This window comes from Lepus europaeus, chromosome 3 (assembly GCF_033115175.1).
Source record: "Lepus europaeus isolate LE1 chromosome 3, mLepTim1.pri, whole genome shotgun sequence".
NCBI lineage: Eukaryota > Metazoa > Chordata > Mammalia > Lagomorpha > Leporidae > Lepus > Lepus europaeus.
The window spans coordinates 115997815-116009244 of record NC_084829.1 but is presented as its reverse complement, the minus strand read 5'-3'; the positions used below and the strand labels follow the sequence as shown (position 1 = coordinate 116009244).

The following is an 11430-nucleotide window of genomic DNA, read 5'->3' as shown; positions in this document are numbered from 1 at the left end:
TGACAAGTACAATCAAGCTATGAATTGTTTGCATGCAAACAGTCAACAACCTATTAAATTCTATAGAGGACTCATGTTTTTTAAATATTGTATATCACTGAGGTCTTTTGATTTAAAAAAATTCTTCTTCCATGCTTTGACATCTCCTAATAATTACATTAAGAGTGACATTTCTGAAAATGGCATTTATATGGAAAGCCATTTTATAAGTTTTATTTTTTTAAATAAAGTAACCAATCACCAAGTGTGTAAAATAAGAACTTTTTTTGTTTTGATAGGCTATATTTGGGTGCTTCACAAATATGCAGGTTTTGTAATTCAAAACACAATGGAAATTAAAGTTACCTTAGGAGTTATTTCCCCCAGCTGCAAGGGGGCACAGAAAATACAGTACTTACCCAAAGAGTGGTCAGAGAAGCTTCCAGTCAGGGAATCTGCATTCTAACACCCATCATTTCTACCCTGCCTCCCATTCAGGCCCAAATCAATGTTAAGTCATTGCTATGCATTGCCATGCATTGAAATAGAACTTCAAAGGGGAAATGAGAAGGGATGGCAACTCCCTTTAAACTCAAGCAGCAGAACAGATAGAATTCCCTGTAGCTGGGTGACTGAGTTCTCAGCCAGAGGGCAATGGGCAAAAGGATTACTTGCTGGTGGAGAGCCGTCTCTCCCCTTTTCATCACCTCTTCCTCGGCTTAGGCCAAGTGCAAAGGGAAAGCTGTGGGTGAGGAGGACACAAGTTGCCAACGGGTATGATTACAGGGGAATCTAATTTTTCAGACCCTCAATCAGGTCATACATGTGTATGTCATGCTTCCTTTTCTCATGCTGTCTCTCATTTCCTTGAACACCCTTTTCTCAATTCTTAGTACTTTGTTTGGCTCTACGTGGTCTCACCAATATTAGCAAGACAGGCTTGGAAGTTTCTGTTAAGATTGGAGTACTCAAGAATATCAGGGCTATTGGTTCACTAAAATTCTCTTTGATGTTCTTATTACACACAATCAATTCATTATAGCTTGTAAATCATCTTGCACTTCTACCTTAGGTAGGTATAAAATGGAGAGAAATGCTGTGATTTTGTAGGTCATACGTGCCAGGTGGCAGGAGCTTGGACTGTTTCAGCAGACTGGACGGTCTGTTCAGGACTGCATAAGGCCAGTTCCAGTGAATGAGTCTCCTCACCAGCAACCTGATATTCAGGTCAGATGTGGCTTAGGAGAGAGATTTCAGTAATTAGAACCTCGTGGCTGGGAAAATGCTCCCTGTGAGTTCTGACCACAGATCTCGTGAGTGCTAACATAGGTGGAGCACAGGTAAAGATCTCTTCCACTAGGAAATACTCCAAATATGTCTAGCAGAGAATACACTGCTATGCTTGTAGCTCACACGGCATATTTGGCAGTAAATTCTGAAAACTGTACTGGGATTTAATGCATTATATTTATGCTTGTAGACACCAGTGATCCATGCCAGTGGAACATGGATTAAAAAAATCCACAGAGAAGTCCAAAGTTAATTTTAGTTATTGCTACCATGTCCAAACTTCAGGGCAGCTCTCACTGGGCTTGATTATGTTTGGGTGTGAAGAACTTCAGAGCAGTGAAGGCTGTTAAATGGTGAAATGAATTAATAGGAGAAGTAATATTAATTCCCTTCTGGAGACAAATAGAGATATGCATCTGGTTGGTCTAGAGGCAGTGGCATTTGATGGAGTTTGGACAACTTTCTATGACATTCCTTTGAAATTTGGGGTTCTCTGAGTCCCATAAAATGTCAGTGTTCGCTTTGCTGTCTCCTTTTCTCTTTGTATTCATCAGCAAAGAAACAAATCAGAACTGGAAATGCAGTTATTGAGGTGGGTAGTAGGGCAGCTCCTGTGTTTGAGCTGCCTGGGTTTGCATGTTGGCTCTGCCATTTATAAGGTTTATGACTGGGCCAGTGATTTCTCCTCTGTGTGCCTCAGTTTTCTCCTGGGTAAGATGATCATCATAATGAATCCCACATAGAAATGTTTTTGAGGCTTAAATGAATTAACCTTTACATAAAACTTTCAGAGTAGTGCCTGGTGCATGATAAACAATTAACATTAGCTATTATTACTGCTACCACATCTCAGGCAGCAAAATCATAGTCGTAATCATAATATATCTGAACGAGAACTAAAATCTCATTTTTGTAGTGATATTTACTTCACATGCTCCCAAATGATGGAAAGGGAGACACGTGACTCTGACAAGCTCATGTTCTGAGTAGGTTCCTTTAACTGCTTCCTACTCTCAATATTATTATCCAAGATGAATTATATTTGCCTCTCATATTATAATGAAGGACAAGATTGGGCTAACACTTTGATACTTCAACAATGTACCAAGGCAAACTGAGCATGACACAAAATGTCTCTCCAGGGTGTATTAGTGAAAGAACACAAATAACTTTGATATCAACAGAAAACAAAAAAAAAAGCCGTCAATTTCTCTACCCCTTGCTCTCTCCTCTTCCTCCTCCTCTTCTTCCTTCTTCCTGTCTAGTGAGAAGTTTGGTTTCTTAGACTATTTTTAAAAATATAAAATAACTAATATTCCAGAAACAGTTTTAACTGATGACTCGACTGCCTTTAGAACCTAAAATTTAAGATGTTAACAGTGATTCCCATTTGGAAATTAATGGATCTGTATCTGACCCACCTCTGCTTCTAACTTGCTGAATGCCTTTGGCTTCCACGGGCCATGATTTTGTCATCTGTAAAACAGAGGGAGATACTTAACTTCTCATGCCTAGAGTTGATATGGTAAGAAAGGGGTTAGCTGACTCCACAGCACAGCAAACATTCTGGGCAAACAAATATATACATACCATACATACATATACATATGTATATATATACACATATGTATACATCTCTACTCTCCTTTATTCTACTAGAGGAAAACTGAGACATTTGTTTACTTTTATGAAACAACACTGTGAACTCATAGTAAACAGGTATTTTTAATATTCTTGATGTTCATTTCTTCCTCATCACCTTCAGCTTTGCCCATGCTTAGACCCCTTCCCCTGTCCCAATACTAAAGTGACCAAATCACAGCCATGGAGATGGACAAAGATATTCGGGGTACTGGAGACTCCACGAACATTTCTTCCCCTCGTGGTGATTCTTAGTTATTCTCCATGGAGACAGTCAGGATCTCTTGTTGTCTTTTTTCATCCAGAGGATACAAGAAGGGACAGAACTTGTGCAAGAGAAGAAACAGAAGGGTTTCGTCTTTCCTTGTGAAATGTTCCTTGTAAAAAAAGATGGTATCTATGTACACACACACAAACTCACACATATATGTAAAATGTATCCAGTGCAGTTCCAATTGTTCTGCCAAATACTGGGAAGTGCCACCTTGGTCGGTGTATTTCTGGAGTTTTAAACAGTTGTCCTGCAACAGCTGCATTTCAATAAGACTTGGGCAGGTGGCTGCAGATAAGTCACTTGCCACTCACATTCAGATGGAAGCTTCCATGTTCATAGTCCAAAGGAAAAAGTTTGTCTTTGTGTCTGGAGTGGGTGTCGGGTGGGGCAGGAAGGGAGCTGAAGGCTGAGCAGTGAGGAAGAAGGAACTGGATTCTTTTTACTTCTCTACTACAATTTTTGATGCATATACAAATTTTTAAAATCTGAGGATAATGACATCAGTAGTGCTATGGTCACACTACCTAATGAAAAAATTCACATCAGCATAAAAAATATTCACACCGAAAAGTCTTTTTTGCTTTCCCCCTGTCCAAGAAAGCGTATGATGTCATACGACCTGACCAAGTCATCTCACCATAAATAGTTCCTTCCAGTGATTTGGCCAAAAGTCCTTAAACACAATTCTCTCTTTGGATCTGCTCTTTTGGTAAGAGGAGTTAATTTGAGATGAAATTTCTGTAGATGTGGTTTTTGGTTTTCCCACCACACGGAGAAATTTGAAGTCTGTGCCTTCCCCTGTGTCCTCATCCACGAAGTGAGAGGCACAGATGTTGCACCTCCATGGCTGGTGAGAAGGGAAAGGGAAGGGGAAACCCTGGGTCAGCAGATCAGCTCAGAAGGGGTGCACCACAGAGGGAATAGCGACGAGCTGTAAACCAAGATCAGAAGCCGTTACAAACCCACTCCATTTCAGCTCTGAGCGTCACCAATCGCACTATGCAGAGACCTACAGGGAAGAAGCTGGGCTGTCTAAAACCAGTACACATCCTTGCTTTTGTCCTGAGGCTGCAAACCTGTAAATAGAGACAAGGGGGGGGGGGGAGACAGAGACAGAGAGAGAGGGAGAGAGACAGAGAGAGATGGGGGAAGAGAAAAAGAGGGAGAAAGAAGGGGTGGGGAGGAAAGGCATAGATGTTTAAGGGAAGAGAGAGACACACACCGTAGTTACATTGTGACAGTCACAGATTTCATCTAAGGGGCAAGTGAGTGACAGTAAAGCAAACAGAAGTCAAATCTTCACCTGAGGGAAGGGGGAGGGGCAAGACTACAGTAAACCAATTATTAATTTACTATGTAACTATTTTCATTTGCCCTAAAAATAAAGGAAAGTGAGCAAAACAAAGACAAAAAAAAAATCCACCCCCCCCCCCCCAAAAAAAAAACCTTAAAAAAAGGGGAAATCCTTATTTGGATGCACCATTCAAAATCAACTCTTTCAGTCAGAGAGTTAACATTATTGTTAAAATCATACTCTTTCAGTTTTACATTTAGAAGACACCTCTTTAATCTGGAGTCACATATTTTTCTTTCCTTATCTGTCACCAGGTGGCAAGACCCCTAAAGCCATATAGGGTTTAAAATGACACTCCCAGCAGGAACTCTAGATCAGCGCTGTCCAATAGAAAAATACAACAGGAGCCACAGGCTTTAATTGCAAATTTTCTAGAAGCCACATTGAAAAAAAGTAAAAAGAAACAGGTGAGATTTAACTTTAAGAATACATTGACTAACCCTAATGAATTCGATGGGCAATGTGTTGGAGATAGTTCGATTTGCAATCAAAACAAAGATATGAACGAGATGAACCTCACTTTTTTTTGCATACATTTGTACACAGGCAGTGCATCTTAAGCCGCCCTGGCCACATATCAACAGCTAGTGGCTACCGCATTGGACAGCACAGAACTAGACCCTGTCCGCAGTTCTACTTTATTTATTTAAAGTCTTCTCTAAGGTTTACCAGCCAGGTTAGAGCAAGGTCCAACTTTCTCATCCCTCCCTGGCATCAGCTGAAACCACCACGCCCGGCACACCTTTGGCCACAGATTCCCGGTGGTTTCCAAGAGAGCTAAGGGGGTCCGAGGCTCAAGCCGGGGTCAGACACGTGGCCGCAGAGGCCCCGGGGAGGCCAAACTCCCTCCTCCGCTTACCTGAGTCCACGCTGAGGCTCAGACCCTGGGCCACGTCCCCGGCGGGGCTTGCGAAGGGGCCCCCGGGTGCGGCCCATGCGGCGCCAGCCGACTCGCCCTTGGCTGTGAGCTCGCAGGGTGGGCTGCCGGGCGCGGGCGCCGGGGCGGGGGCGAGGCGGGCTGGGCGCCCCGAGGCGGCGGGCATCAGCAGCGGCCCGTAGCGCGGATCGAAGTGCGGCGCGTAGACTTCGTGCACGGCGGCTGGCCGCGGGTAGGCGGCGGCCTGGGCGCCGAGGGCGCCGCCCAGCGCGTAGGAGTGGTGCGGATGCGCGTGGTGCGGGTGCGCGTGATGCCAGGGCTCGGCTGCACCCTGGTGCAGGTGGCTGTGCAGCGCCGCCGGCGAGTAGGGGTCGGCGGCGGCGAAGGGCAGCTCGGAGTGCGCAGCGGCCAGAGAGCTGCCCAGTGGCGCGGGCACCGGTGCCTGGTACGCGCTGTTCCAGAAGGAGGCCGGGAAGCTGCGCTGGCTCATCGGGAAGGAACCGTCTGGGGGCCGGCATGGCGAAGAGGAGAAAAGGAAGACAGAAGCGCGTCACCTCCGGAGCTGCCCGTCGGGACTTCGACCCACACTGCCCTAGAGCCGAACGCGCGGGGCCAGCTCCTTCTTAGGGGCTGCGGTCTGCGAAAGCAAGGTGCAAAAGAGGCTCCAGGGAGCCCCTGGGAGGAGATTCCTGTACTTCGAGCTCGCAGAGGCGTCCTCAATGCAGAAACCCCAGCAGAGGAAGAGCGGAGAACCCTCCTCTGCAGCGCAAGTTTGAGCGCGTGGCGACTCCCCTGGGCTCGGGAGACACACGGCCTACATTTCCCCGGCGGTGCCCTCGCTCTCTTCTAGCTAAAGATACCTCTTCCCCAGTCTTGGCCGCCTAGAGCTCTCTGCCCCCTCGCTCATTCCAACCCGCCTGGCTCGGGAAAACGTGCCCCTCCAAGGCCTCAGAGAGACTGGAAGGCCACCGGCATATTTCGAAGTCTTGCTATTATTAGTTTTCTTTCTAGATACCCAAGAACTCCAACGAAAGAGTAAATTGGATTTAGGAAAAGGGCAGCTATACACGGAAGGACCTGAAGGGGCAGCTCTTTTATGCAAAGTTCTAATAAACGAACTTTCTGCATGGAAAAAAGAACTTGATAATTGCCAGAATCGCTGCTGCCCCTTAGTATCATAGAGCATTTTAAGAGAACCTTTAGATCAAATTCGTTGCTATTCCTAGCGAGGGAAAGGTCTTTACTTCAAGGAATCTCTATTGAGCACCTTCTCTGGGGAAGGCATATGCACCACATCCTAGGGAATTAAAAAAATGAGTTTTGCAAATGCTTTCTAAGTGTTAAACAGTTTTCCTATTAAAATATTTAGGTTAAATGTAAAGAAAAAAGATTGCAATTAAAACGAATGTTTTTGGATCTTAAGGGCAAGAGTTGTGTAAACTGCTAGACTTAATTAGGAGTGAGGGTTATCATTTCCTCTAAGCGACAAATGAAAATTTGTCTTTTTTTTTTTTTAAACCAAAGTCTTGATTTCTCAGCTGGGTACACATCAAAAAGCCAGGCTTTGTGAGAAAGATTTCTAAATGTGCCCCCCCCCCCATCTTGTTGGTGATTAATAGAAGTTGAGATTTCCGAATGGAAGGGGGATTTCATTGACTTGTCCAGACCTTCGAAATCATTGTTCCATGCTATAGTACAGCAAGGAGTGCCTTGTGGAGACCGTAAGAAAATAAAGACAGAGTGTGTTTTTGGGAAAAGTCTTGGAATGTTTTGGCTGTTCCTTTGTTTTACTAGCCTATTGGATGACACTTTCTGTTTCCAGATTTCCCAAGTAATTGGAATGTGCAGAAGGCACAGGTCAGTTTTGGGAGACAGTCTCCAGCAGGTTTCAGTTGCCGGTGGGAGGGGGCTTAGGGCCTTTTGCTCTGGGCAAGTTTTCAAAATTGGGAAAATGCCTGGTAACTTGTGAGTGGTGAAGGTCCTCCACCCTCTGGTTTGGGAGGGCACTGGAAACCTCCCATTTCCACAGCACACTTACATACATTTTTTTTTTCTTAATGTTTGAGTCTCACAACCTTCTCTAAGGATAGTAAGGAGGACAAGTGTTATTCTAATTTTAGAGATCAGTAAATAGAGTGACCTCAAAAATGTTAAGAGACTTGCCCAAGGTCATCTTGCTAGGAACTGGTGAAGCCAACATACACACCCAGGCCTTCCAATTCTAGGGTTTGTGTTTGTTCCCAGGTCACTGCTCCCTCTGCAGCTCCCCCATCTTCCTTACCCTTCCTCAATGTTCATCCTCATCCTTCTCAGAAACCAAGGGTGATTCAAGCTTGTGCCTTCCTAGAGAGAGCACTGGCTGAGAGGGCCCTCCACTGCCCTTCCCAGTAGAGTCCCATACTCACCTCGCCAGGGCCCAGAGCTTCTTGGTGTTTTGCTGCTGGTACAGCTTGGGGAGTAGCTGCTAGGCTGGCTCAGGGCCCTGCTAAAATGTTCATCCACCACAGAGCTGATGTCCCCCTGGAAATAAGTGAAGAGGACGCAGCGGGAGTTGATGTACTCTGCCTCTGGTGGGCGCTCTTTCTCTGGGCTGCCTTCTTCCTCTTTTACACTGGCTGGGGTTTGGCTGGAAAAAGAGGAGCTGGCACTGCCGCTGCTGCTGGGGCTGGCGTTGCACTCCTGGGCTTCCTGCATTTTGGAGTAATAGGCTAGTTTCTGCTTAGAGAGAGAAATAATACAGATGTCAGTTTTGAAAGACACAGCAAATTGGATTTAGACCCAACTCCCTCATCTTGATCCCTATGGTATCCACAGGAAAATTGGCCTCTGTGCTTAAGCCCTGTGCCCTTCGTGGATAAAAGCAGCAATGAGGGCCACACAATCAGAAGGGCCATAAAGCTGCCCTTGAGCATGGCGTGGAGAGGGCAGAGTAGGTGCATCTTCCTTAGAGGAAGACTGCCATCGCTGGTTCTCTGCCTTCCTGGAGTTGCTGCTGCACTGCTAGGAAATCCTCCTAAAATATCAGGATGATGGTCCCAGAAGACACCTAAGCAGCCAGGTTACAAGCGAATTTGACCTCAGAGCTGGGCTCAAAGCAGATATCTTTTAAAAAGCAGGCTCCAGAGGTAAAGGGCACCCAAGTCCAGTTAAGGCCTGACTGTTCCCTGTCTGAGAATTCAGGGCAGAAGCAGAAGATAGCATTCTTACGATAGCGTGCTTGTGTGCGTGCGTGTACACACACACACACACTCACAAATCCACTCCATGAAACCAGGAATGTAAATGAAGAGCTGCCACGGACAGTTTGAAACAGTCCCATTTAGAATGAACCCCATGGTAAAAACGTGGAATAATCTCATGACTTGGGAAATCTAGTACACTTTAATCAAAGTAAATTGATATTTGGTCACCACCAAACCATGCATTTTAAAGTCTGTCTCAATATTTAGACAGATCTTCTTTGAAGTAAGGAAGAATCAATGGACCACAATTTCCACTCTCAACTTCTTAACACATATGGAGGAAAAAAAAACAATAAAAATGATGCAGAAGGTTAACACGTTGGCCATGAGGTTGGGTAAATTGTGATGTCTGATGTGTTTTTAAAAACCAAGTGCAACTGCTGAGAACATTCTCTTCAGGATAAACAAAGCATTCTGCAGGCAGAGATGGTCTTGAGGGGTCTGCAGCCACAGAATGAACAGAGACATCTTAATGCAATAGATTGGTCCAGATTCTGGGAGGAGAAACCAACCTACCTCTCTCCTCTTTGCAATAGTCTCATCCTGGGAAGGAGCTCATCTCAGAGGCTGGAGCCAAAAGATTCCAGTTATTTAGCAATATCACCATTTCCTAAATGCCACTTTCCCACCTGTTCACCATGAGGGACTCTGGTGAGTCTAAAAATTAACATTGAGACTACACAAACCCTAGGTTGGAAAGTCTTTAAAGAGGGAGAGGAAAAAAAACAAAAAGCAACACCTACTCATTTCATAATTAACGTATTGGGAAATTTCTGAGCAGATATTCTGAATTTGCAAACAAAATTGGTATATTCAACAACCCTGGGGTTGGGGCGTCTTTCAGTTTTCCCCAAGGCTTGAATCCAGACCCTCCCTTTCCAACCTGGTCTCTAAGTTCCCAGAGTGTATTTTGTTCTTTCCCTGGACTACTATCCTCAATTTCTCTGCTATGTCAGCTGAGGAAATGGAAGGAAAAAACTATTAGACTAGACGCAGCTCAAAGAAAAGGAAAATTGGGGGAATTAATTGAAAATTGAAGAGTTTGCAGAATCGGGGTAAAACAGCCTCTTAGAAAATGAGTTTGTTGACGGGAAGGCTGCTGGATTCAGCTACTTAGGCTCCAGAAAGGAGCTTGCCTCTGCTGGATCAATCGCACCCTTGTAGAAGTTTGAAGATATTACAAAACCAACGTATTCTGAGTGGTTGCTCTTTGTAACGCATTCGCTGGTTCTGGAATTAGTCGGCGTGATCTCCTGAGAATTGAAACGGAAGAAATTCTTCCTGAGATAAACTTAGAGATGAGGACGCTCGGGCTTTTGCGTCTCAGACAAAAAGACAGAGACTGGTCTTTGCTTTTGTGGTGGTGGTTGTTACTTTCATTCGGGGGACCAAAGTTTTGCTTTCCCTGCGTGAGCCCTGCCCGCAGCTCTACACAACAGCACAGGATTTGCAGTCTGACGGTCTCGAACAAGAAATCCATCCCGTGCCGCCTCGTCTGATGATTACAGGGGAAGACCCGGGCGCACATTAGCAGGGCTTAGCTGCTTTCCCGAGAGAGCAAACGGGCGAGCTAGAGGGGTTAGCTAATTGCACAACCAACCGCGAGGCAGCGCGGGCAATCCCCGCATCCGGGCAGCGCTCGCCGCTGGTCGGACGCCCAGGACGCGCGGAGGCGAGGCGGACCCTGGACTTCAGCGGTGTCCCAGCACCACCGGGAGCTGAACCACCCTTCCCCGAGGTCCCGGCCTCGACCGAGTGGACAACGTACCTGGTGGTAAGGGGTGTAGGCGGCTGCGAAGTAAGGCTGCGGAGGACCATATACTTGGTACATAACATCCAGACAGCTCATGGCTCCCCGCAGTGGAGACGGTTAAGTGATTTTTCATCAACTCCCGCTCGGCAGAGCTCAGGGATGCTGCATGGGCGGCGCTTGGGTCGCGGCTCCGGAGGCATCGGCGGCGCGGCGAAGGGCGGCGCGGCGAGGGGCAGTGCGCTCCGCAGCTCGGGACCCCGCTGGCTCGCTCCCCTCCTACTCCTGCAATTCTAGCCCCGACTGTGCTCGGGGACAGGAGCGCCTGGGCTCCCGCTAGTGGACATTTAAACCCCACGCCCTGCGGGCGTGCTGACGCCACTCGGGGGCCTCACAGGGGGAGGCGGTGGTGGGGGTGGGGGGCGGGAGCTGGGGGCCAATGGGGAGCGAGGGACGTGGGCCCCAGTGGGCGCGCGCGTGTTTCCAGGGGCTCCCCGGCAGCAAGCCTGGGGCCCAGGGTGCCGAGGAGGCTTCGCACTGCGAGAAGGAATTTCCTGGACTAAGAGGAGACGGGGCTCGAGCACGGAGAGGAATTGGGGCTCTCACACGGAGAGGGGGAAAGCTGGGGAAGAGCTCGTGGGGGAGCGCCAGCTCCACGCTGCGGAGTGGAGCAGATTCTGCTCTCTCGGTTCCTAGTGCAGCGTGGAGCCGGACGGCGCTGTCTCTGCAGCTCCTAGTGGGTCCAGGTCGTCGCGGAGTCGGGGAACTGCACGCAGGCTGGAGATAGCTCGTCAGCGGCGAATTGCGGAGGCTGAAGCCCATAACCTCCGCCCACGCTCCACCCGCTCTGCGTCCCCAAGCCCCCAGCCCTCTCACCCCCTGCTCCCACATTCCAGTTCTGCTGTCTTGGGCCATCCCGTTTGCCCCTGTAAAGTTGAATCCTGCCCCTTTCTCTCGGATGCCCTCCACCCGAATCTGCTCGGTTGGCGGAGATCACGCCCCTCTTTTGGCGGCTGCCGGTGC

The 11430-nt window shown here is 47.4% G+C and overlaps 1 protein-coding gene across 1 annotated transcript; it reads right to left on the bottom strand.

The window, feature by feature from the left end:
* Nucleotides 1-4074: 4074 nt before the first annotated feature.
* VGLL2 (vestigial like family member 2) lies at nucleotides 4075-10506 on the bottom strand. Its single transcript, XM_062187686.1, has 4 exons — nucleotides 10426-10506; nucleotides 7821-8130; nucleotides 5398-5919; nucleotides 4075-4115 (listed from the first exon to the last, which is right to left on the bottom strand). Exons 1-4 carry the CDS (start codon nucleotides 10504-10506, stop codon nucleotides 4075-4077), a joined length of 954 nt encoding a protein of 317 aa, XP_062043670.1.
* Between the last annotated feature and the right edge of the window lie 924 nt (nucleotides 10507-11430).

Excerpts from the sequence above, each read along its gene's own strand:
- VGLL2 (XM_062187686.1), bottom strand. The coding sequence starts at position 10,506 with ATGAGCTGTCTGGATGTTATGTACCAAGTATATGGTCCTCCGCAGCCT. Across the intron at positions 5,920-7,820 it reads AAGCTCTGGGCCCTGGCGAG|ACGGTTCCTTCCCGATGAGC; the intron begins GTGAGTATGGGA and ends GCCGGCCCCCAG. Across the intron at positions 4,116-5,397 it reads GAGCCTCAGCGTGGACTCAG|CTCGTCGCTATTCCCTCTGT; the intron begins GTAAGCGGAGGA and ends CTTGGTTTACAG.